Source organism: Phycodurus eques, chromosome 6 (genome assembly GCF_024500275.1).
Source record: "Phycodurus eques isolate BA_2022a chromosome 6, UOR_Pequ_1.1, whole genome shotgun sequence".
NCBI classification, from domain to species: Eukaryota; Metazoa; Chordata; class Actinopteri; order Syngnathiformes; family Syngnathidae; genus Phycodurus; species Phycodurus eques.
Genome location: NC_084530.1, coordinates 11,445,955 through 11,472,840, shown reverse-complemented (window position 1 = coordinate 11,472,840; position 26,886 = coordinate 11,445,955). Strand labels below are relative to the sequence as shown.

The following is a 26,886-nucleotide window of genomic DNA, read 5'->3' as shown; positions in this document are numbered from 1 at the left end:
GAGGCTATTGCGTAATTTCCCTATGTAACAGTGACGTATGTAACCCTTAACAGCTGCTGAGTGCAGACACACAGACACACAAAGTTGATTTTTTTTCTTCGTACTTGAAAAGGCATGTACTGTATCTGCAGTTTATTTTTATTTTATTTGTTTAAAACAAACTCATGAGCAATACTTTTGTGTTTCATTGTGGTTTCTGTCATGACTACATCTTTAACTTGTCTTCCCGGTCTGTTGCAGTTTGATTCACTAAGTTTTTTGTGACATTGAGGGTGCTTTCCTTTCCTATTCGTTAAAGGCTTTTTTTTTTTTTTTTTAAATTGCCATTTTCTTGTCATGGGTCTTCTGTTGCTCTGGAGTACTGAAGGAGGTAGAAAAAGCCAGATAGTGGAAGGTGAAGGCAGATAGAAGGTAGGGAGGGGTGCGAATGTGGAGGAGGGGGAGTGTGGTTAGAGTGAAATAGCAGAGAAAGCTGTGATGCAGTGTTACATGTGAATGCACACACACATGTACTTTAGGTTTGACACCATCGGGGCTCTTTTAGCCCCCGTCCACACGGAAGCGGAGCCGATCTTGATCCTTTTTTACTCATTTTTAAAACGTTTGCCTTAAAAACTAAATCTTTTTTTTTTTTATGTGTATCCACACGAAGAAACTGAAACGCTGTAGTTTATATGTCAGGCCTGAAGTGGCTCTTTTAACGCCGCCCCAGGAAGTCAAAGACATACTTTGCAACACAAAGCGTTTTACATTGAAAATCCATCCAGCCAAACATTTTCTAAACCGCTTATCCTCACTAAGTAAAACAAACCGTAATAACGCAATAACCGGAGGCTGAGTACAGAGCAAAAAGGTGAGGAAAGACCATCTCAGGGAATAAATATTAGTTAAAGCTAAATGAAAAAGGTGGGTCTGGAGGCTGTCTTAAAAATAAGAACATTCTCTGCAGTCCTGAGCTTCTCCGGCAGACCGTTCCACAGACGGGAGCCATAGAAATCAAATGCTGCCTCACCATGAGTGCGTGTCCTGACTTTGGAGAATGCCGGAGCCAGAGGACCTCAGTGCTCGAGAGGGTTCGTATGGTAAAGAGTTCTGAGCGATAGGAGGGGCCAAGACCGTGAAAACATTTTAAAAAAACAGTAAAGGAACCTTAAAATCCTGAACTACATATGGAACCAATGCAGTGATTTTAAAATCGGTGTAATGTGCTCCAACCTTCTGGTCTTTGTCAGGACATGTGCTGCTGAATTCTGTAGGAAATATAGACTTGAAATACTCTTTTTTTTGGAAGACGAGAAAGCAGGGCATTACTGTAATCAATCTGGTTAGTGATAAAAAATATGCATTAACAACGGTAGGGGAAAGGAAGCGAGCAAGAAAAAGCAAGAGAAAAAAAAAAGACCCTTGTGATGACTGACGAACAGGTAGAACTTCTGCTCCAATACTAAAGCCCAGATCACCGGCAAGGTAAGTAAAGAACAGCCGAACTGTGATCCACCATTACTGTTGTTATTGTTATCCGTGTTTCGTGGAGAGTCATGGAAGAACTTGAAAAACCACATATTTGTCTCAGGAGGGATGTATGTGTTTTGTACACACAGAAACGCAAGGGTTGCGATTTGAGAGCTATTCACTCTAGAACCCGGTTTAAAAGAAAATTTGTTTTTGGGCTCCCAAAATGCTGGTTCGGTGCGGAAAAAATGTAGAAGGAATACAAAAAACCTTTGCAGATCCACTGAAACACCTTTCCGTGTTGTCGGGGCCTCAAACTTCAACACTTATTGATCATTGAGGCCTACTCGTTACTCTAAAGCTAAAGCTCAATGTAGGAACAAAGTTGTAGAGGAGATTATTTTGATTTGGCATCTGAACAGACCGAAAAGACAGATGACGAAATGGCTGAGCAGACAATTCCTTGAGTCAGACACACTCATACACAAATAGTTTCCTGTGCCCCGCCTGTGGGTGGGTGTTGACGCCAAAGAGGAAGGAAGTCCAATCTGAGCTTCCTCCTGCAGTCAGAGCCAACCCTTTGACACAGCATGGCACATTATCGTTCCATTTTACACGCAAACAGAGCATCAGGACCAATTTCTTACCAATAATGCAACGCAGCTCCTCACACTGGCTTATATGGGGTAGTTTTAGCATTTCTTTCCATTTCTTACTTCGACCATTCCTCTTCCCTCCTCCACCTAAGAGTTAGAAACAGACAATCAATAGAGAAAGTGGCACCATTACATCCCAGGTCAATTGGTCAACAGGGAAGACGTAGATTGCTAGTTACTGGTAGAAGTTGACTGGTAAAGGGGATAACTTTACACCTACGGACATCACATACATGCAGTTACATTTTATTTTTTTGTGCTGGGGTGGGTAAAAATATTGATTAATCAATGCATGGCAATAATCTGAATCGATTCGCCTCCTGACCAGTAGGGGGTGATTTGCATGTTATTCGCGTTGTATGGATGAAGGCCGTATTGAACCAAACAACAACAATGGAAATGGACAAAAGTAATGGCTTTACTAAGCTGTGCCCGACATTACAATTTCCAAGAGGAAATAAACATTTAAGTTTACACGCACTTTACTTTTTCAATGTTTATACAAAAATGTCATGGGATTTACTTCAGTAGTCCATATGCAAAAACAAGTTACTGTGCAAAAAAAACCCTGACATTTTATTGCTCAAAAAAGTGAGGCGACATACCACACAGTGTGAAGAAAAAGTATCTGATTCCTTTGGAATTTCTTAAATTTCTGCATGAATTGGTCATAAAATGTAGTCTGATCATCTAACTCGCAAGAATAAACAAACATTCTGCTTAAAACTAGTACCACACAAAAAATTAAGTTTTCATATTTTTATTATAAAAAAAAAAAAGATTCACAGGAGAGTGAGGTGAAAGTAAGTGAACCCTTGGATTTAATAACTGGTTGGTCTTGCTTTGGCAGCAATAACCTCTGTTTCCTGTAGTTGCAGACAACGTGCACAACGATCAGTATGAATTTGGGAGCATTGCTCCTTACAAAACTATTGCAGTTCAGCAAGATTCCTGGCATGTCTGGTGTGACTAGCTCTCAACATCATGCCACAGCATCTCCATCGGGTTGAGGTTAGGACTTTGACTGGGCCACTACATAACACCTATTTTCTTCTTTTCGAGCCATTCTGTTGATGATTTGCTTGTGTGTTGTGGATCATAGTCCTGTTGCAACACCCATCCTCTTCTGAGGTTCAAATGTTGAACAGATGGCATGAAATTCTTCTGCAAAGCATCTTCATATTGTGAATTAATTTTTCCATTGATGATAGCAAGCTGTCCAGGCCCCCTGGTAGCCAGGAATGCCCATACCATGATGCTCCATCCATCATGGTTCAGAGTTAGTATAAGGTTTTGATGCTGGTGTGATGTGCCGTTTTTCCCTCCGCACATGGTGTTGTGTCTTCATCACAACTTTGGTTTCATTTGTCCACAGAATATTTTACCAGTACTGCTGTGCAACATCCAAGGGCTCTTTAGCAGAGGTCAAACATGCAGCAATGTTTTTTTTTTTTTTTTTTTTTTTTTTTTAGACAGCAACAGCCTGTGTTCTCCCACAAACCCCATTCTTGTTTATTGTTTTATGTACGGTAGATTTGTCAACAGAGATGTTGGCATGTGCCATTGATTTCTCTAAGTCATCAGCTGACACTATAGGGTATAGGGTTTTTTATTTTTTTTACCTCATTGAGCATTCTGCACTATGCTAATGCAGTCATCGCTACAGGAAGGCCATTCCTTGGAAGAGACGCAACAGTGCTGAACTTTTACCATTTATAGACAATTTGTGGAAACGTGGACTGATGAACAACACTTTTAGAGATAAGTTTGTAATCTTTTCCAACTTTATACAAGGGTTTACACGATCAGGATTTTTGGGGCCGATCAGCGAGTTTAAAAAAACGATAACCGATCACATGATGGAGGAATGTGTCTATTTAAATGACCTGTTCATTTACTGTATATACTTGCGTACTTAATTTCTCCCAAAAATATATTTACAATGAATAATGTATCTTTGTTCCTCTATTTATGCCAGTGAGGCATAGTGACAGACAGAACAAATGCATGGTCTTCTATTACATGGCAGGAAGTAAATACAGTAATGAATTTATCCACTTTTTGTGACATTTTTGTTTGTTGGTGCGCCGTGAGATTTTTCAATTGTAAAATATGTTCCTTGGCTCCATAAAGGTTGTTTTTAGCAAATAATCATTAACTTAGAATTTTATGTCCTCTCTGATGGTCACTTTTAATATTGCAATTGATTCACTGTATATTACAGTACACCAACGTCACAGACCCTACGATGTGATTATTGCACACACATACATCGCGATAACGATGCTCAAACTAAATATCGTGCAGCCCTACAATAAGGTACTGACAACCACCAATGAATCTTGTAGCCGTGTCAAAATTTTAGAAAATCAGACTGCACCACATTTCTTAACTCACATCACCTCAATTACAAAGTGGCAGCACACATCAAAAGACATGACAAGGCTATTTCATGGATTGTATTAATCCTGTGGGATATTGTAAATTTGTATATATCTTTTAATAGCATTTTACCCTTAAATTTTTCACTCTGTCACATTTCAGCCATTTGCTGAAATCATTTAAGTAATTTTTTTTTCTCATACACGTACACAAAAGCCCCTCAGACAGTAAAAATTTTAATTATGGAAATTTTTGCAGATTTAATAAAAAAAAGGAAAACTAAAATAAAACATGGCCACAAGTATTCAGACCCTTTGCTGTGACACGTATATTTAACTCAAGTGATGTCCATTTCCTCTAATCATCCCTGTGATGGTTCTTCACCTTCATTTGAGTCCAGCTATGTATAATCGTATTAATTTAACTTGATTGGGAAAGGCATACCCTGCTGATATAAGAAATTACAGCTCAGTGCATAATAGTGAGTAAATGAGAATCCTGAGGTCGAAGGAACTGCCCGAAGATCTCAGAGAGAATATGTGGCAAGGCACAGATCTGACCAAGGTTACACACACACACGCATGCTTGTCAGAGCTTGTTGAGCAACCCCACCCTTTTTAATGTCACTCTGAAGTCAAAGCTATGTGTGCAAGCCCCTAATGCAGAACGGAGAGAGAGAATATTTATTTAACTTTGGTTCTCCCTTCAGACAGAACGGGGGTGCTCCATAAGCACCAACATCAGGGCAGTTGGCATCAATCAACTCTGAGATCATCACATAGGATCTCATTGCAGGTCTGAGGATGTGCATGGTCACGTGACTCAAGTTCAAAAAGACGCTTAGCAGCAGAACTGCCCCCAAAAGAAACCCTCTAATCATACAGCAAAACAGTTTACAGTGTTACAACAACATCCCAGCCACCCTCTCATTTAGTAACCGGAAACACATGGGGGTTGTGCATATTTCCTACTACATTCTACCATCAGCTTTCCAAGAAAAGCATTACCCATAAATATGACCTCATAAATGAATGGGTGACTACATGGTGCACTGAGCTTTTTCTTTTACTTTATTAATTATAGTCCTTTTATTCCTTGTTGACAAATGTTGCTGTGACACTTCTTGATAAGACGCCGATTTTTTGCTTTGACTTGCGAGCTCAAACTTGACAGACGAGCAATGTATGGTGGCAGTGAACTAAATTCAACACACTTCGCAATAAGCAGATGCAACCTGTCATTGCAAACAAAGGCTTTTGTACAAAATATTAAATAAATACCAGTTGCCGTGTTCCAATGCGTCATTTCCCTGTGTCATTTCACATTGTTACATACACACACAACTTAATTTCTGATCTTATTTGTTCCACTTTATTTTGTATGTATGGATTATTTGGGTAGTTTCCAACATCTGGTGAAAATTTCATAGCACCTTTGAAAATACATTTAACATTGAGTGAGAAAAATGGTGACATGTTAAATACTTATTTCACCTGCTGTATTCAAATGTAGAATATGCTTATGTTTACGTCAAACAGTGGTTATGTTGCATTTAAAATATTTATTTTTGTTTTTGATTTTATTGGTTATTTTTCAGGATTTCCTAATATCTTTTTTATTTTATTCAATTGAAGTACATTCTTATTTTTAAAGTTACTTATGGAACCCATTTGTTAATAATACATGGGTCAGTTTTTCCTCATATCAACTGTTGCTGATTATTGTTCTCTGAGTAATATCACTTCATCAAGCATTTTCTAACATTGCGTACGACAAAAAGTATGTATGATTATTGCTGATATCGGTATCAGCCAAAATTCAAGGCTGCAATATCCTTATCGGATTGGAAGTGAAAATGTTGGATCGGGACATCCCTAGCAAACATTGAACAATTCAAAAGGTACAACAGGTTTAATGCCACTCGCAGCTGATGTTTACTGCCAAATTAAAAATAAAACAAAGAGAATAACATGTTTTGTATTTCAACAACCACATACTTTGCCTTAAAATAGGGAATATTACCTTAATGCTAAACAATGCCACATATCATTGACATGCTAATAGCATCAATAGTTGCGGTTTTAGAAGAAACGGATATTTGAACACAAAAACAGCAACACGTACATTGCTAATATAACGATACTCACAAGTACATATCATTTATCCTCAATAAAAAATGAATAATATTAAAGCAACTTACTGAGTAGTAGTATTGTAGGAGTCAAAGGAGTCTTTGTTTCGGCATTACTGTATTACACAGTACTGACTGCATACCAGAAGGAGCAGCACGTTGAATGGCATGCACCATTAAATCATAATCCAAGAAGTCTTGCTTTACATTCTATACAATCTATTTATCTCTCTAGGGATTTAACGGGCAGCAAACAGTGTCCGGTTAGAACTGAAAACACCCCTTTGTAGATGACAAAGTCTGTTAATGCCACAATTGGCCGCTGTTGTTTACTGGCGTTGTGGCCAGTCAACAAAACCAAGATCGGTACCCCTAGTTCTGGCTTGTGCCAGTGTTGTCACAGATATGGAGACTTGATCCGGCTAACAGACATGCCTACGTGGCAGCCGTGTTGGCAGAGGTGAAGTTCCCATCAAAGGCATTTCATGGAAATTAGCTTAGCATCGTCGGTGGCGGGCAGATCAAAAGGGACGTATGGTATCTACCTATTCATGGCTGTTGTTTACCAGAGTGGTCATTGTGTATTTTCTCTGGAACATGCTGTACTGATTTCAGTTCAGTATACAGTTGTTTTTTTTTTTTTTTTTGGTCAAACCTTCCTCGATGGCATTCAATTGCAACGGAAGTGAGAAAAGGAAGCATGCTAACCTGGCAGCTCATGAAAGAGACCCTCGACTTGCCACCACAACTTTATCCCACCAGAACACCATTATCACTACTGCCAATCACCAGCGAGGTAAGTTTGTATGAACTTTCAAACTTTTCAAGCATTTTAAAGCTTTTTTTATATTGATTTATAAAACACAGTGTTTCTAGGTTATGAAAAACAAAGTACAAAAACAATAATTTTGTACTGTACTGGGTGTTTTTTGTCCACGGAAGTGTTTCAAATTAACAGACAAGCAGCTTTAATAGATGAACCCTCCCCTTTATTAGTCCGTTAAATCAAGGTTCTACTGTAAAATATTGTAGAGCGCTAGTTTTCACTCATTAAAAAATAAAAGCACAAATTTATTTTTTTGTGGGGGGGGCTGAAACGGATTAATGGCATTTGCATTCAATTCAATAGGGGAAGATGATTTGCGATACGAGTGCTTTGCGTTATTAGCTTGGTTACAGAACAAATTAAACTCATATCTCAAGGCACCACTATACTAACAACAAGAAATCTCAAAGAGCTTTAGAGCAGCATTACTGGCAAAGTCCTCGAAGTCACAGCGTTGTGTAGCGCCACTTCACAGCTCATTTTTATTTTGCACTGCCATGTGTTAGAAGCCACTCACCCATCTGATGAACACATGTCACACACTGATGCTCAGCCACAAGTCCAGAGAATTTGGAGCGAGGATGGCAGCATGCAGCCAGTATTTACATCTTGTCACAATATGTTTGGGGGCAGTTGAGCTACACACTTGTGACTTCAAAGATAGTTTCTTTACTTAATGCATACTGTTCCTTAACAACAGCATAGTAGTCGACAAGGGTGTGCATAAAAGTGAGGACAGTTCATTGTGCTGTCAGATCGAACACACATTTTTTGAAAAAAATCTAAATTTTGGCGCAGACAGCAACCCCCAAAAAATGGATAACAGATAGGCATTTTTGGCAGAGGTAATTGTATATGGGGTTGTCCTGATCTGATCACATGATTGGAAATCGGGGTTGGTCTTGTAATCTTCAACTGATCAGTATCCGGTGAAAAAGATCAGATATTTATATTATTTATTATTATATATTTTTGTCATTTCTACAGGTCACAAAGCGACAGAATCCTGAGGTACAAAGATCTCACCAAATGGTACAGCAATAGCTTAGTTTTATACTACACAATTCAATATTAAAGGTTCATGTGGTGGCATGAAATAGATGAGCGGCAGTAAACCACATGAATGCTAATATTCCACAAAAACGCTTGTCATTTATCCAAGCTGCAACCTATTAAGCCAGGTTGTACAGCACCTGTTTGTTCATACATGAACAAAGCTATGGACCTACACGTCAAATGCGCCCATTTATTTGAGGACGAGAATGGTTAATTTTCTACCGAAGCTATTATAAATGGTCCCAAAAATACATAGAGGGGAAAAGCAAAATGTGTGCTGGTTTTCACATATCACAAGTATGTTACATAACAGGTAACAGCCCATGACTTGTCATCATTGCCCCACACCCTGTGGTGCTGGAGGTATATTGAGGGCGGCTTCAGTACTCCCAAAAAACATGACTTAAATGGTAGGAAATGAGACAGGGTCACACATAGTTTAGGGCCATTGTAATGTGAGCAAGCTCACGCTCGCAGGCACAATGGAGCCTTTTCGTGATAAATGAATGGCCTGTTGCTTTTCCAGTCGCTCTCGGCTGCAGCATGTGATTGGCTGGAGTAGCCCCAGATAAGGAAAACATTAGCTGTTAGTATCTCTGTTGCCTATTCAAAGTAAAGGCCCGGTGTTTGCGGAGAGTAATCCATCTGTATATTCACAGTGGAAGACAGCGAGTGAGAGGAAGACAGAAACGTGAGTATCAGGCAGCCGTGCTCCTGCTAATTCTCACCTCTCTCACATTTCTCTTCCTTTTTGCCTCCTCTCAGCTTCAGACTCCCCCCCCCCTCCCTTCCATATAAACACCTTTTTGCTCTTGTTATGACTTTAGCAATTCTTTGGGGCTGGGCTTTTCCTCCACTTTATATAGGCATAGGCGGGGTCCTGGACCAAATGGTGCCATATGCGACAGCCGTCGATTGCGCCCCCTTGGCCAATCGACAAGAGTGGCCTGCATATGGCCCTGACTGAAAGTGTGCACCCAATGTAAAAATGTGAACAGCATTACAAGTAGGCATACGAAACGAACCCAGTTAAATTACTCTGCTCGACATGACAACAGCGTTCAAATTATGAGGGACACTCTCCCATCCCTTGATTGCAACCCAAACTGAAAAGCTGAATAGAATCAGTCAATCCCCACAAACATTTCAAGAAGCTGGGTATACTTGTAATTCTCATATTATTCAACAACAACCAGTAACTTGTGGGCATTTCATTTTGTTTGATTTAGTCTGTACATTTAATGTGAAAAGGTTTACAAGCCATAAACTAAGATAAGGCAGCACGGTGGTTAGAGCGTCAGCCTCACAGTTCAGGAGGACCCAGGTTCAATCCCCGGCCCCGCCTGTGTGGAGTTTGCATGTTCTCCCCCGTTCCTGTGTGGGTTTTCTCCAGGCACTCCGGTTTCCTCCCACATCCCAAAAACATGCATTAATTGGAGACTCTAAATTGCCCGTAGGTGTGAATGTGAGTGCGGATGGTTGTTTGTTTCTATGTGCTCTGCGATTGGCTGGCAACCAGTTCAGGGTGTACCCCGCCTCCTGCCCGATGACAGCTGGGATAGGCTCCAGCACGCCCGCGACCCTAGTGAGGAGAAGCGGCTCAGAAAATGGATGGATGGATAACTAAGACAAGTTGCAGTGGTGTCCATCCTTTTTTTTTTTTTTTGGTTTAAACAAAGGCTATAATGTTAAAACAATAGACCCTTTTCACAGTGTCAGACAACTCCCGCTCCATCACTTCAGGATGTCTATTGCTCCCACTACCTGTATTCGCCAGTTGAGTAACACGTAAACATATCAACAATCGAAGTGAAGTGTTAATAATTGTTTTATTACTGATGGTAACAACGGATTCAATCATAGATGGAAGCATGTATCAGAGCACAATTTTTTTTTTCCACAAATCAACAACCGATAGTCCACATGGCACATGGTGTTCCGTGTGAATAGGAATGAGTTCAAAATAATGCGATCCAATAGACAAGAAGACCAAATTTGTCTTGGAGTGTGAGCCAAGCATTACATGTTGTATGCCTCAGACATGTCTGTCCCACACCACGGATGTTTTTCTTTTTTTTAAATAACTTTATTAGCAGTCAGATATTTACAGTACTTTGTCAAAAGACATGCGCAAAGGCTAAAAATACACTAGCTTTTGGATTCAAATATACTGTACACGATGGCGACACGGAGTAAATGTCTTTTGCGGAGTCGATCAATGACGTCATTGATCGTATCGGCGAATTATGACAAAGCCGATAAGCATAAAATGCTAATTATTTGCAGATACTGATAAAGCCGATCATATCAAGTCAACTTCTGAATGGCATAAAAACAAAATGGCTTTGGGAGTGCCTTAGTCAAAGTCCAGACTTGAAGCCTGATTGAAATGCAGTGGCATGACCTTAAAAAGGCCATTCATGTTTGAAAACCCTACATTTTTGCTCAATTCAAACAATTCTGCCAGGAAGAGTAGGCCAAAAAACAAATCTCCACAGAGGTGTCAAAGACTTATTGCCACTTATAGAATACACTTGATTTCATATGTTCTGCTGAGGATGGTCCAACCAGTTAGTAGGTTTAGGGGGCCATTACCTTTTCACACAGGGCCAGGTAACTTTGAATTGTCTTTTTCCTTAATAAAAGAAATCACCATGAAAAAACTGTATTTTAAGTTCACTTGGGTTATATTTGTCTGATATTTATATATGTTTTGATGGTCTTGAACAAAGGGAGGAAACTATGCAAACATAAGAATTTGAGAAGGGGGCCAATACTTTTTCTCGGCACTGTACATCTGTGTACACTTTACGCATCATTATTGATTTCGACCCGCTGCGAGTCCACGGGGGTGTTGAGTATGAACTTTAATTTGTTGAAAACAACACGTTTGGGATCATGTTAACTTATTACCAGGTTCCAGTTGACATGGACGTGCCACAATAAACACCAGATTAACTTGTAACACCCTGCCAGGGCACATGCTCATGTCTATGAATTAAAATTTTGCAACTGTGGAAGTGTGACAACTCGAAGACTAGTGGATAAATGACTGAATCTTGTGTGTAGCTTTCTTGCGTTACATTACATTGTCAACTTTTTATTCACACTCAACACCCCAATTCAAATCTTCCTGTGATTGACTGGCGACCAGTTCGGGATGCAGTCAGGATCGGGTTTCACACTCTTCTTCTTTTCCTTTCAGCTTGTCCCGTTAGGGGTCGCCATAGCGTGTCATCCTTTTCAAGGTAAGTGTATCTCCTGCATCCTCCTCTCTAACACAAACTGCCCTCATGTCTTCCCTCACTACATCTATCAACCTTCTCTTTAGTCTTCCTCTCTGATCCCTGATGCAGTCCGACCTCCACCTTAAACTCCTATGTCACACCTACAGCACACCTCACAACTGTTCTGCTGCCCACATACATGTCCTGTACTATTCTAACATACTTCTCTGCCACTCCAGACCTCTGCATACAGTACCACAGTTCCTCTCTGGGTACTCTGTCTGGCTTTCTCTAGATCTACAAAGAGACAGTGTAAGTCCTTCTGAGCTTCTCTGTACCTCTCCATCAACATCTTCAAGGCAAATAATGCATCTGTGGTACTCTTTCTAGGCAAGAAACCATACTGTTGCACGCAAATACTAGCTTCGGTCCTGAGTCCAGCCTCCACTACTCCTTCCCATAACTTAACTTTATTTCTCGATAGTTCCCACAGCTCTGCACATCCCCCCTGTTCTTAAAAACGGGCACCAGCATAGTTTTCCTTCACTACTCAGGCATCTTCTCACACACTAGAACTCTGTTGTACAACCTGGTCAAAAACTACACAGCCACCTCTCCTAGATGCTTCCATACCTCCACATGTATGTCATCAGGACCCAGTGCCTTTCCATTTTTCATCATCTTTCGTGCCTTTATAACTTCCCCCATACGAATCATTGCTTCCTCCTGGTCCACCACACTCATAATCCAATTTAATTGCCAAGTATGTCAAAAACACACAAAGGATTTGTCTATGGAAGTTGGAGCCGCTCTCGTACGGCAAGAGGCAGTCATTTTGACAAAAAATACTTTTGAGACATAGAAACATAAAAACACTACAGAAAGTCACTTAGCAATAAAAGGTTACCACTAATGTCGTAATGCTGATACAATTACAGTTGTGCAAATGATGCAGAGTCCTCAATCAAATTAATGCTAAGAGGGAAGAAGCTGTTGGGATGTCTGCTTGTTTCAGTTTGCATGGATCGATAGCGCCTACCTGAGGGAAGGAGGTGGAAGAGGCGGTGACCAAAATATAGAGGGTCCAAGAGGATTTTGCATGCTCTTGTCTCAGTTTTGGCAGCGTGCAACTCCTCAAGGGTGGGTTGGGGTCGGCGCCCGCGCGAGTATAAAGAGGCCTTCAGCATCATCATTCGATCTGACACTCTTTTCTCTCTAAGACATTCTTAGCTAACTCTTCCTTTAAAATAATGCCTACTCCCTCTCTCTTCCCATCTCCACCATGGTAAAATAATTTTAACCCTGGCCCTAAGCTTCTAGCCTTACTGCCTTTCTACCTAGACACACAATATATCAACCTTTCTTCTCATCATCATGTCAACCAACTCCCGAGATTTTCCTGTCATAGCCCCAAAGTTCTAGGCTCTGTGCTTTCCTCTTCTCTTTCTGCCTCAGAACCCGCCTTCCATCTCTCCTTCGTCTTCAACCCACAGTAGCTGAATTTCCACCTGCGCCCTGTAGGTTTTAACAGCGCTTGTGGCAGATGTTAACCCGGGCCACGACCGATCCGGTATGGAATTCATTGGGTGAACACTCATATTCTTTTGGCAAAGTTTTAAACCGGATGGCCTTCCTGACACAGGCCTCTGCATTTATCCAGGCTTGGTACCGGCTGAAAGTTTGCACTGGCTTGTGCACCGATAGGACTGCATTGGCTGGTTTCACACTGCAAGTGCCCAATTCCTATTTAAAGCCTACGTCAAGTTTTCTTTTTCTTTTTTTCTTTTTTTATTTCGGTGAAGCTGTCAACATGGGTGAGTTTTTTGTTTGGCGATGCTGCTGCATGCTCCAAAGTGTCCGCACACTAATTGACTCAGGTATTCCTGGGGCATGGTGATTTCTTTTTTTTTTTTTTTTTTTTTTTTTATTTCGGTGAAGCTGTCAACATGGGTGAGTTTTGTGTTTGGCGATGCTGCTGCATGCTCCAAAGTGTCTGCACACTAATTGAGGTATTCCTGGGACATGGTGATGAAGTGCTGTCCCCATGAATGAAAATACAATATGCTGCTTTTACTTTATCTGACTTTTTTTACTCTGGGATGCTTGAGAGCAATTAGCCGCTTGGTTTGCTGCAAAACCCTAGCTTCACCCCGATCGTCATGGTCCCAAATGCTGTGAGCAATGGTTCATTTTCACGAGACAGGCTCACCTTTAAAACAGACTAATTTTCGAGGGACTTGAAAAATGTGTTGTTTAGTGTACTATAATTCTTGGTCCTGTGCATATTTTGACCAAATATGGACATTACATCATTAACACACCTGGGAACTGTTTTAAATTGTGTGGGGGGAATGCATAGTATCCAATCATTTTCTATATCACTTATTATGTTAAGGGTTGCTGGGAACTGGAACCGTCCAGCTGACTTTGGGCAAAAGGGAGACTACACCCTGAACTGATCATCAGCCAATCACATCGTGACAGCAATTTATACTCAAATTCACATCATCACAGAGTGGGAAGTAAACCAATTCTATGTGCTCCAGTCAGGTGAAGTGAACCACTACACTGTCATAATATGTCTCCTTTAATTGCAAAAGGGTCCCAGAGTCCCACAGACAGTTGGAGCAGGTCTGACACACGCTAGTACATGGAGTTTCTCATCTGAGCACAAAAGAGACACATACAGGCTGTGCACACACCAACACACACTCGTGCTCACTACAGCTGCTGTGGTGGTTAGCACTACCTTTCTTTTGCTGAGCTTCGTGTGTTTGAGCTATTCCATTAAGTCCATTAAGTTTGAAAACTGACCATTGTTCTGTCTGTGAGACTCAACTTGAAAAAGCTGGAGCTGTACTAAGAGAACAAACCAAGAAGTTAATCATCTATATGTTGTGTACAATTGTCTAGGAGTTAAACATGGAACATAAAGCCCATTGACTCCTTGGGGATAATCTTTGATGAGACGTTTACCTTATATTCAAAAAGGACTGACATTAAAAAAAATAATTAAAAACTAAAAATTAAAAAAAAATTAAAATTTAAAAAAAAATGGTGGACTGGTTAGAATGCGCCCTATGACTGAATGTCTCAACCCTCCCAACAAACATACAGCTCCTACTACCAGATACCAACCTGTACAACTGTATATTCAGTGCTGATACTCTATAGATGATGTAAACCTCAGCTGCGTCATTGAAATGTTTGAGGATGCACAACTAGAAATAACAGAAATAACCAGACAGGAACTGTTAACTTATCCTTCTGCTGTGCCTTGGCTCTAGACATTGCAGCATTATTCTCCAATGTCCACTTTCTTTCAGCTTTTCATATTCTTGCTACACTCACTGTCCACTCCAATAGGTTTCTCCCTAATATGACCTAAATCCATATGCCACAAAGTAATTACAGGACCCTCATTCTCCTTCAATGTTGTTGTGTGTTAACGTGTCATTCTGACTGACATTCAGCGGACTTTGTAATACACTCAGAACAAAATAGGCCCGAGTTTTAAATCCATACCAATTGTGTTGCAAAGCCAACATGCTAATCACACACGCCAACATGCTGCCCCATGTTTAGTCAGATTGTCTGCAAAGTGCAGTTCTCTGCAGTCACCCAACATCCGGTTCCTCCAGAGCTGCCTATGCAACAAACTCATTCTATACAAAGTCCATTTGTGGGTATAATGACCTTAAAATTAGTCCCACGTGAAGAGACAGTCACAAAGCAAGAGACTTTATGCACCTCTGCTGGAGGAAACACCCCAGAGTGATGACAACAAACGTTGGTCTGCCTTTGACCACAAAACTAATAAAGCAATGCTGGCTAACATCACAAGAAAACCCTTGCTAGTGGTCAGGGGGAGATCTCCTGGCCAAAAACTTAATGTGCGGTGGGTGGGTTGGAGTGGAGGGCAGAGAGATGTTAGCTACACTAGCAGTAAAGGTACATCTATTCCCAATATGGTATTATTTCTCTTGGTTTGTTAGCGAGCAAGTCATAATTCTGTACTCCCTCATTTACAGTTTATAAAAAAATGGGATTTCAAACTAAATTTCCAAGTCAATTACATAGTCAATTTATGAGTTTGACATACTCGGAACAGAGCTCAGGTTCTTGAAAAGACAAAAATCTAGAACAGACCAGAAGAATGTATTGCAAACACCTACCACTTTGTTTTAACTGAGGGGTCCAACTGGAAGTAGTAGTTAAGCTTGGACTATGTCATCACCACTTGTTTCAACAATTTTTTTTTATAACGCACAGGTGACTGTAACCAATAAACACAAGCATTCAATAGGGATTTTGCATAATTTTGTAAACGACTAAAACAGCAAAGGTAAGTTCTATGAAAATATTCAATGTTATGTTGATCACCCCCAGCCCTCTGCCCAAAACGCAGTAACATTATAAATATGTCATCGTATCTCTTCTAAATGTCAACAGTCCGCAACAAAAATAGTAGTGCAGTTACGTTTCACGACTTTGGATTTCATGGTCCTTTTAAAACACATGACAGCATGTAGATATCTTAAGAATAAATTTATATAAAAATAATGTGCTCTATCATTTTACTTTTCTAAGAACAAAGATTCGTACGTATTGCTAGCACAGTAAATATAGTTATGTACATAGTAGCCACAGCTTAAACAAAAGCCAGAATACAATTTATCAAAAACCTTTATCCAAGTTAAATTCTTTTTTTGAAAATCAAAAGAACCCTCCAGCAGTCTAAGACAACTCTTGCAAGTGCATAGGAAGGAGGATTTTTTTTATTTATTTTTGTACAGCGAAAAGGCATCTGTTTTATGATAGCGCACTGTGCCAAGTTAGGTGCTGCAAACTAGTATTATAAACCTTAAGAGTCTGCAGGATGAACTATGATCACACAGTTTCTAAATGATCTCCTTTCCTTTTAACTGGGTTATGTACTGCAAAGTCCAAGGACTACATGAACACAAATAACTATCTGTATTAAAGCAACAAATAAATTATTCAAATTCCAGTGACATTTCTCCACACTGGTGTGCAACATTTTGAAACTTTTTGGGGAATTTGTTTCTGAGGAGGTAAAATTGTGAATTTCAGATGTTGAATAATTGGCTGATATTGAGGCTTTTTGTGGTAGTTATTACATACTATCTGAATATGTCTCAAAAGAAATCAATGTGGTGCCAGTTAAAATGGGTCTGATTAGGCCTGTCACGATAATTACTATATCGACTTACCGTTCGATAAATAAAATTGACACGATAGATTTTCCGGACTTGATAAATTCGGTGAACGACTGGTTAGAGCGTCAGCCTCACAGTTCTGAGGACCCGGGTTCAATCCCCGGCCCCGCCTGTGTGGAGTTTGCATGTTCTCCCCGTGCCTGCGTGGGTTTTCTCCGGGCACTCCGGTTTCCTCCCACATCCCAAAAACATGCATTCATTGGAGACTCTAAATTGCCCGTAGGCATGACTGTGAGTGCGAATGGTTGTTTGTTTCTATGTGCCCTGCGATTGGCTGGCAACCAGTTCAGGGTGTACCCCGCCTCCTGCCCGATGACAGCTGGGATAGGCTGCAGCACGCCCGCGACCCTAGTGAGGAGAAGCGGCTCAGAAAATGGATGGATGGATGGATGGATGATAAATTGTCATTGCTGTGGTGAGCCAGCGTGCGCGGATCACACATTGAGCTTACAGAGTTGGACGGCTGTGACATTAGCCACTAGTGGGCTCATGGAACGCTGACGGACCGGTACACCCTTGCCAGCGTTGGCTCCGTCGAATACTCCACAGCCTTGCTCCATGTGCAGTGCGTACATTCACACAACAGAGAACCTTAAGGGAACGTTAACTGTTTATTGTGTTCGCTAGCCGACGAGCTGACGACCTGGCCCGCAGGTTAATGAGCTAGAGAGTTAAGGAACTGAACAGCTTGCTCCACCGCAGCGAAGTAGTTTTAAAACTTCAGTGCCACTCTGCGAGTTGCTGTGTGTGTTCGTCCCAAATTAACACACGGGACAGTTAACCGTTTACTAAGCATAACCTCAGCGACACACGTTAATCAGCCAGTAGTTAAATACAGCGAATGTCAAAGAATATTTGATTGACAGGTGAGGGGCTTGTCTTCAGCAGACTAACCACAGTCTTGCAGTTCTTTATTTCAGAACCAGGGGGAATCCATATAACATAGTAAAGAAAAACAATTTAATAGAGAAACAAGTAAGGAAATAATAACAACAAATAAAATGAATAAAATAGTAAAACAAAAATAATGGCGAGCCAAATTTTTCATGATTTCAGACACATAAAAAAGCAACGGTGCTATCCTTTATCGTTTTAGTTTTTGAGGAAACTACCGGTATGTATATCTTCAAAAAACTTTTATCCTGACCGGCCTAGGTCTGATGCATATCTGACTCATCCCCTTGATCCCCATGGAGATTGTACACTAAGGAAAGTTATATATAACTGTTGTCCTTTTAAGTAAATTCTGTGGGTGGGGGGGGGGGGGGGGGTCTTGCATGTATGAAGATTAATTTTGATTGCTGTTTACAATTTGTAATGTGTAACCAAATAGCACTGGGGTTGCTGATTTTTGCATTCAAAATAAAACTAGGGTGTGTATCTGTGATTTACTTTTAGAAACAGTACTGGTAACCCCGATAATTTTGGTCATTATAATCATGACCTGACAATATTACTATTGCTCTTACCATTGTTATTAAAGTAGGCTTTGGTACCCGTGAGAGGTTCTGAGCTCTGGCCACACACTGCACACTTGGTTTCACATCTTCAACATGGTCAGTGTTGAAGTGCTCACATTTTGCCAGTATGATCAGTGGTCATGACTTCCTTTTGACGGTAGTTATCAAAATGGGATTTAATCCTGCTTCAAAACATGAACAGAACAACTCTTAAATATTTAACTTGCGAGTTAACAAATTGTATTAACCCCTTACAGGAAAGTTTTTTGACACTGACTGGATGTGGCATCGCCCAAGAAAACTTTCCACCAGCCACTACTGGTCTGCAACAACCATCATTGGTAGGTTCCACACTGGGGGTTTGTTTTGTCATTTCCCTCTCCACGGGAAGGTCAAAGAGTTGGAGAACAGACTTAATGACAGATTAGCAGGACAAACCTTTGCAGACTCACAGGATGGAACACAGCTACTGGAGTTGGAACCAACTCGACTGGTGTATACATAGACCTTGGTGTCATGAAGAATTAGGGGGGCCAAAGCGGAGGAAAAAAAGCAGACGACCTCTTTTGGCTATTTAAGAGTGATGTTTAACTTCGACTACAACATGCAGTGCGACGGCTGCTTACACTCACTCCTGGAAAGGCAAATTACAATACAATACACGACTGATATTAACACTGAACTGTCCACATAGTTATCAGTTTGCAAAACTGACAAAGATAACAAATATCAGAAGTAGCTTTACAGCACATAAGCTTAACTTTTTTTGCAATGCGTAGCCCACCTACCCATACCATTTATATTTTTTTTGCTTATCTTGCTGACCTGAAAAAGAAATTAACAACTACAAACAAAAAGGAAGCTTCATACATCTTTTTCAAAAGGTGAAATTAATTTACATTATTTTATTTTATAAATTATTTTCTGGACTTTCCAAGCACCTCACAGTTTTACAAATATTAATTCTAATACATTACAGTCCCCTCCAAAAGTATTGGAACAGCAAGGTCAATTCCTTTTGTTTTTGGTGTATACTGAAGACATTTGGGTTTCAGATCATAAGATGTATATGACACAAAAGTTCGGAATTCCAGCTTTTATTTCATGGTACTTACATCTAGATAGATGTCTTAAAAAACTCAGGATAGAGCACCTTTTGTTTGAAGGCCACCCACTTTTCATGTGAGCAAATGTATTGGAACAGACATGATTAAATTCACTTAAAGTGAATAACATTTAATATTGACTGGTTAGCACATCTGCCTCACAGTTCTGAGGACCGGGGTTCAAATCCCGGCCTCGCCTGTGTGGAGTTTGCATGTTCTCTCCATGCCTATGTGGGTTTTCTCCGGGTACTCTGGTTACCTCCCACATCCCTAAAACATGTATGGTAGGTTAATTGAAGACTCTAAATTGCCCGTAGGTGTGAATGTGAGTGAGAATGGTTGTTTGTGTATATGCGCCCTGCGATTGGCTGGCGACCAGTTCAGGGTGTACCCCGCCTCTCGCCCGAAGATAGCTGGGAGAGGTTCCAGCACGCCCGCAACCGTAGTGAGGATAAGCGGTACAGAAAATTGATGGAAAAATGGATTTGGTGGCATAACCATTACTTGCAATAACTGCATCAAGCCTGCTACACATTGACTTCACCAGACTGTCGCATTCTTCATTTGAAATGCTTTTCCGGGCCTTTACTGCAGCCTCTTTCAGTTCTTGTTTGTTTCTGGGGGTTTCTCCCTTCAGTCTCCTCTCCAGGAGGTAAAATGCATGCTCTATTTGGTTACGGTCTGGTGAATGACTTGGCCAGTCTAAGACCTTCCACTTTTTCCGCCCCGATGAAGTCATTTGTTGTGCTGGAACTGTGTTTTGGGTCATTGTCTTGTTGCATGATGAAGCTTCTCCCGATTAGTTTGGATGCATCAGTTTCGATCCCTCTGACAACTACTTCTGTTTGACCCAGTTTTGTATCCGCTTTGTCCATATTTGGCTAAGACTGACGCTTTTCCTCTGATTTGTTGCCTCCTTGTAGAAGACCCACTTGTGAGAGCGCACGTGTTTGTTTTGTTGACAGCGCTGGCTCGGACGCGCACTTAAGTCTTAAATTTTCTCCAAAATGGACAGGGCGTCTTATAATGCGGTGCGCCTTGTGTGTGCACAGAGTTCCAAAATCTGTAAATGTAGTTGTGTGACTTTAATGAGCGCTCCGCTTGACTGACTGCGAGCATTTCCTGACGACACGCTGCTTATATAGAGGAAGGTGGACGTGACTGAGGACAGCATGTGGACGTAAAGGGTGAAGGGTGCGCGTGACAGAGGACGCTAAAGACACACCCCCAGTAGGTATATAGTTCCGGTATGTGGATCGGTTTGGCTAAGGACCGCCGAAAATGGCACCTACAAAGAGACACGCTTACACACAAGCACAGTTTAAACTGCAAGCTATTAGTTACGCGGAGGAACATGGGAATCGAGCAGCCGCGAGAGAATTCAAGATCAACGAATCCATGGTTCGCAAGTGCAGGAAGCAGTAAAACGAGCATCGCCAAGTCAAGAAGACGAAGCTGAGTTTCCGCGGAAACAAGGCGAGGTGGCCCGAGTTGGAAGACCAAGTCGGGCAATGGATTAATGATCAAAGAACAGCAGGGAGAAGCGTCTCCACAGTCACCATTCGACTGAGGGCAATAACTCGGAGCTTGCCCTCATTCCGGGAAGCTTGACGAACCGTTGGACATCGGTGTAAACAGGGCGTTCAAAGTGAAGATGTGAGCGGCGTGGGAGCCATGGATGACAGATGGCGAACACAGTTTTACTAAGACAAGGAGGCAGCGCCGGGCGAGTTATGCCACAATTTGTGAATGGATTGTGGATGCTTGGGCTAACGGGTCTGCTTGCACTGTTGTTCGAGCTTTCGTAAAAATCCGGCATCATTTCCGAGGAGCCGCACGGCAACGACTCCGACAATGACGAGAGGGAAGCTGCCTTGTTTGATTGAGAACTTGCCCAGCTGTTCATTTCGTATCCAGAAGATGAGGACTTTGATGGATTTGGGAATGAGGATTGATCAAAAAATAAGTGAGTACATTATTAAATACTTCAATGACGTACAAACGAACTCGTTTTGCTCCCGCTGCCTTTTAAAAAGCATTGTTTTAGCATGCATGCATGCATGCTACCGTACGTTTTAAGCTAGCCTATGTTTTACCATGCCTGTTGTCAATAATACAGTGCACCTTATGTATGTGTTAAATACACAAATAGACCGCGTAACTGAGACTGCGCCTTTTAATACGGTGCACCTTATGGTCGTGAAAATACGGCACTGTGTTTAACTTAACTAATTTTTCTTCTCTCTCTCTTCTTTCTCCAACGACAATGTACTGAACCTCACAGACGACCAATCTTCAGTCTACATGATTCATGACTGAAACTCAGTTTGAGATATTTTGTTGACAGGCAGGTCATATACAGTAACAGGGTCCGAAATACATATACGTATATAAAAGTAATATTTATTGCTATACAAAAAAATGTTTTATCGCAATTGCTGAGATTTGTGTAACAATTTCTCGAAACTTTGTTTTGGGTAATAATTTGAATAAAAGTTACATGAAGTACTAAATCACTGTCTAATTTTACACTTTTCCACCCTACATTTTAAAACATTTTACTCCATATATAGAGGCATATTTTGACCTTTTGAACAAGTAATGTTACGTATCGAACGAATTTTTGTCTTGGGCGAGAGCACAAATCCTATTGTACCAAATCTGCATATAGTTAATGAGTTTGTGGTTTCCGATTTACCGGGGGGCGACGACAGTAACTGGACGCGTGTCTAGGAAGCGAGAGAGATGGACATTGGGGAAAAGAACAGTTGGCTACTGCGCGAGGTTAATGTTCTTCCCCCTTGTCCTCCCTTGATGACAACAACACGGTGCCATGGAGGTGATGATTAGTGACTTATAATGCGTTGACACCAGACGCAAAGAAAGCTTTCGCCTCCGAGGCTAGGAGGCCGGGGGTTGGTGATAAAATAGCGTGCACCAAGTATTCACCAGCAGTAGACCCCGGAAAGCAGGGTGGGCGATTGTTCAATGTGGGCGTGTCGTTTTTACAATATAGTGTTTATTTCATCAAATTCATTTAACAAATGTGTACACTATGTTACGGCCAGAACGAGTCAACGTTCAAGTGATTTCCATTACAAAATATGAACGTTCCCTAATATTTGACAGCTCTGCTTTTGACCAATCAGGGATTGCCTTTCTGTTTACCTCTGCCTGCCACACAGTTTTTGATTTCTGTTCTCAATCCAGGCTGGTTTCGTCGAGTTACGAGCAATAAATGGTTCAATCTTTGTTTTGAGTAGGTCTGTCACGATAATTACTATATCAACTTATCGTTCTATAAATAAAAAGGAAACAACAGTTTTTCGGACTTGATAAATTGTCATTGTGGTGAGCTGGCGTGCGGATCACATAGTGAGCAGAGCACAGCAGTTGGACGGCTGTCATTAGCCGCTAGTGGATTAATGGAACGCTGGCGGAGCAGCACACACTTGCCGGTGTTGGCTCCGTCCACTACTCCACACTCCACAGACTTGTTCCATATGGAGCGCATAGATCCACTTTTAACAAGCCAGGCTTATTCAAATGTACCTAACCTAACTACTTTGACTTGTTATTGTCCTAAAAATAAAAAATCCCAACTTTCAAGCACGAGGGACACTGCTGATACAGTTCAAATGAGCACTGTGGTATCAGGTTACCCTCTACTGACACTTTGTGATGAGTGAAACAGCCTGCAGCCACACAACAAACCTTTTTTTGCCAAAACAAATGCCAAATATCCACTTTAAAAAGGACAAAAACTAACTAAAGCTGAAGCAATTTGTGATTGGAGACCCTGGTTGACAACATGGCGTCTGGTAACCATGTGACAGGGATTTAACCAATGACAGAGCAGTGCGGTAAGTTCAAAGAGCATCCAGACTTTGTTTTCTACAGCTTCGAACTAACAGGCCAAGATTGCATACTTTGTCCCCGACCATACGTAAATGAGTTTGTTTCCACGAAGGATTTTTAACTATATTTCATCCACACCAAACCAGCATTTTGGGAGCTAGAATACGATCCTTTTCGAGCGAGCCAGCGTATTTAAAGGCACAGCACATGAATGTACTACAATGTGTACGTGCGTGACGTTTGGTGTTATAAAACCAATATCTATATAGAATGTTGTTATCACTGTTTTACAATATATTGCTCCTTGTCTTTATTTACATGTATTTTAAAAATTGTACTGTTAGCTGAATTGCCTTTCCATTTATTTTAATGGGGAAATTCTTTCAGTTTGTTTTGAGAGAAGAGCAATGGCATGGAATGAATCAAAACTCGTATCTCACGGCACCACTGCCTATACAATTTGGGATATTTTTGTTGAGTGGCGTGGTGTGAGATTTCTCAAATTTAAAATATACAGCTTGGTTCAATAAAAGGTTGGGAAACACTGCTACTGCACTGTATATCGTACTAGTACTAGGCATCCTGCACACGGTCATCCACCTATGGGGGACATCCGAGGTCTCAGGTGACAACTAAAATATCCGACAGGTATAGAACGCAACATCATGCAGACAGAGCACCATTTTAGAAATGAACACGCAGCAAAGAAAGAAAACAAACAAAGAAAGAAAAAAGCACAGTGATGATCTTAAACAATGAGCCAATGCACTATGAGAGCCACTTGCGATCGAATAAAAGCGATCAACTCGTTCATTATCTTCACAGACACTCCTGATTGGGCGAGAAGGATATTAGTGCAAATATAATACACCCCCTGCCCATCTCCTGTGCTGCAGACCTACTCAGTCAGCTCCTGGAAACGGATCCACCCTTGCGTGTGATCCACCACCTCCAGGTAAGACCCTACAGGGGGATTACCGGCCCACGGAGCACCGCGCAGGCTCGGGCTGCACAGCTGGGCCCTCTTTGAACTCCCAGCTGCTTTCAAACCTGCACTTCAGGCAGCCAATTAAAGCGGCATACCTCTGCGTCAAATAGTACCAATCAACTAATAACCGTCGCACAAGCAGGTATGTGTAGGGCTTGGTTCGAGCCCCCAGATATGGATATGCCACTACCACTCGTGTAACATTAAACGTGTGCACCGTCAAAATGTAATAAAAAGCCACTGGTGTGGAAAAATGCGCTCGGCCGCTGCAATGCACCGATGCTGCAAACACTCCCTGCCTTGTTCACAGCCCCCAGTCAACAGGGCCTAAATCTGCCCCCTTAATATGGCTCTTGTTAGGGGTGAGGACAGCTGATTTCAAGCAATCATTGCGAAGAGACAACGCATCTTAGCAGGTATGGAGCTCAAGGCAGAAAGCCCACAAAGAGGACATGAAGGAGGACTGGAGCGGAACCGGGCTCGGCCGCCACTTCAAGGCTCAGCTGGCTGGAAGGAGAGAGAGGGGGGGAGGAGGAGGAGGAGGAGGAGGAGGAGGGGGGTGAAAAAACATTGCTGTCGCGCTTACCTTCTCTCGCCTTGAGGAGAACCGTGTTGGCCACGATATTTTCAATCTCCATTGTCACAATGTGGTCCCCGAGCAGTCGCGATACATTTCACACAGACGTTTGTTTTTTGTTTCGTTTTTTCTACTCATAAGCGCAAACGTGCGGATGGTTGTGAGGCAGCAGCACCGGGAGGAGACCGAGCCGCTCGTGCATAGTAGTTCGCTTAATGGTCCTCGTCCTTTCTCTCCATTACAACATGTTTGGGAAGCTGTGGGCGATTACCACGGGGCTTGTTAGCATTCACAGCCTGCCTCGCTTTCCTTCTCTCCGCCTTCCTTCCTGCTTCGGCGCTCTCTCCTCCCTCTCCCTCTTCGTCCTCCCTCCTCTTTGCCCCTCCTCTCCCAGCAAACGAGCACACCGGCAAGAGGAAGTAGAGAGAGAGAGAGAGAGAGAGGAAGGGCGATTCAGTTTCACCTACCGGTCACTTAATTTAGAAAACAAAATGTAGTGGTACCGTTATGATTTGTGTCAACAAGAACCAAACAAAACTTCTTAAATTGCAAACAAAAAAATTGACTATCAAACAAAACGTCCTGATTTGCCCCCCCCCCCCCCTCTAAAAAAACAACAACAGATTTTTGTTGTATCCTCCTGACTACGAGTAGGTCAAATGTGTCCTCTGTAGAAAACATTTGTAAATTTAAATGTCTCCCCCCACGGCATAGTTCTGGATTAACTCCATTTACATCTACACAGGACATTGAGGACTTTTCAGTGATACCAAATCTGAAGGAGTGGGCTTTGAGAAGAGGACAAGTGTGTAATGCTTATTATTTCGCACATTTTGGCTTGATTTGTTTTTTTTTTTGGGGGGGGGAGGGGGGCATATTTTATGAAAGCCCCTTAGCAGCACATAAATACAATGATTTAAACATTATTTCAACGGTATTTTAGCATAGTTTAAAAAATGTCCTCTGCAATGAACATTATTTTTCTGGAGCAAGACTAAATTACCCTTCTTAAAAGATGAAGACATTCTTCAAGAATTTTATTTACAAGACCTGTAATATCCAAAAATAAATGTATTGGGCCCCAGATAACAGAGATCAAGTTGTGAAAAAAAATCCATTGCCAGAAATTGGTTTTACAAGCAAAGAAATTCAATTAAGATTGTCAATGACCTTAATGATTTTTGTAATGAAAAAAGTAGCAATCGCTTGTGAAGTATCAGGCCCTTCTTGACCGCAGTAAGGCAAGGACAGTGCCTCGTCGCAGTTTTTGTGATCAGGCCAAAACTGTCTCTCATATAAAAATATCACTTTGGTGCCATCTGGTGGCATCTTGGTGCCAATCACTTATGTTAAACTGAGAGGAGGAGCTTCATTTAGTCAGGCCATGGTTTTGTCAATTAGAAAAAGTTTCTGCCTTTTATTCTTCCTCTTAATTACACTGCATCTCTTCCCATAGACCTCAGTGCTGCCCAGCCTATTGCGACAAAAGGTTGTACTACACGGTACCCGTGGTACACTAAAGGTACGGAACTCTAAAGTGAATTTACATAAGTGGGGGAGTGCCTGTATCAGTCAAGTTTATTTGTAAAGCCCATAATCAAAAAACAGTCTGAAAGGGCTTCACAGGCCCACAGTTGACAAAGATCAACGACATCTCCTAATCTAACCCCCCCCAACTGGGCAAGGAAAAACTCAAAATCCCATTTGGGGAAAAGAGAGGAAACCTTGAGAAGAGACCACAGATGGAAGGATCCCCGTCCCAGAATAACAGACTGCAATGGATGATGAGTGGGAAGCAGTTAAAACATTTAATGAGATAAAGCGCCGCAGGTAGATACGGACTGGGAAGTCTTTTTTTCCTGACAGAGTACTTGGTTCACCCCACTTCTCACCCAGTCAGCTGGGATAGACTTCAGCTTCCATGTAA

General features: G+C 41.5%; 1 protein-coding gene across 3 annotated transcripts in view; it reads right to left on the bottom strand.

Annotated features, from left to right (window-relative positions):
• Positions 1–25,323, bottom strand: part of grk4 (G protein-coupled receptor kinase 4) — a 67,317-nt gene extending 41,994 nt beyond the window's left edge. For 2 of the 3 annotated variants that reach the window (XM_061679715.1, XM_061679714.1), the window contains exons 1-2: positions 24,969–25,323; positions 2,100–2,195 (exon numbers count right to left, since the gene is read on the bottom strand). In XM_061679715.1, coding sequence (XP_061535699.1) covers positions 2,100–2,195; positions 24,969–25,020 — 148 coding nt within the window. In that variant the 5' untranslated portion in view covers positions 25,021–25,323. The remainder of the gene's footprint in view (positions 1–2,099; positions 2,196–24,968) is intronic. The other variant, XM_061679716.1, reaches the window with a different exon arrangement.
• Between the last annotated feature and the right edge of the window lie 1,563 nt (positions 25,324–26,886).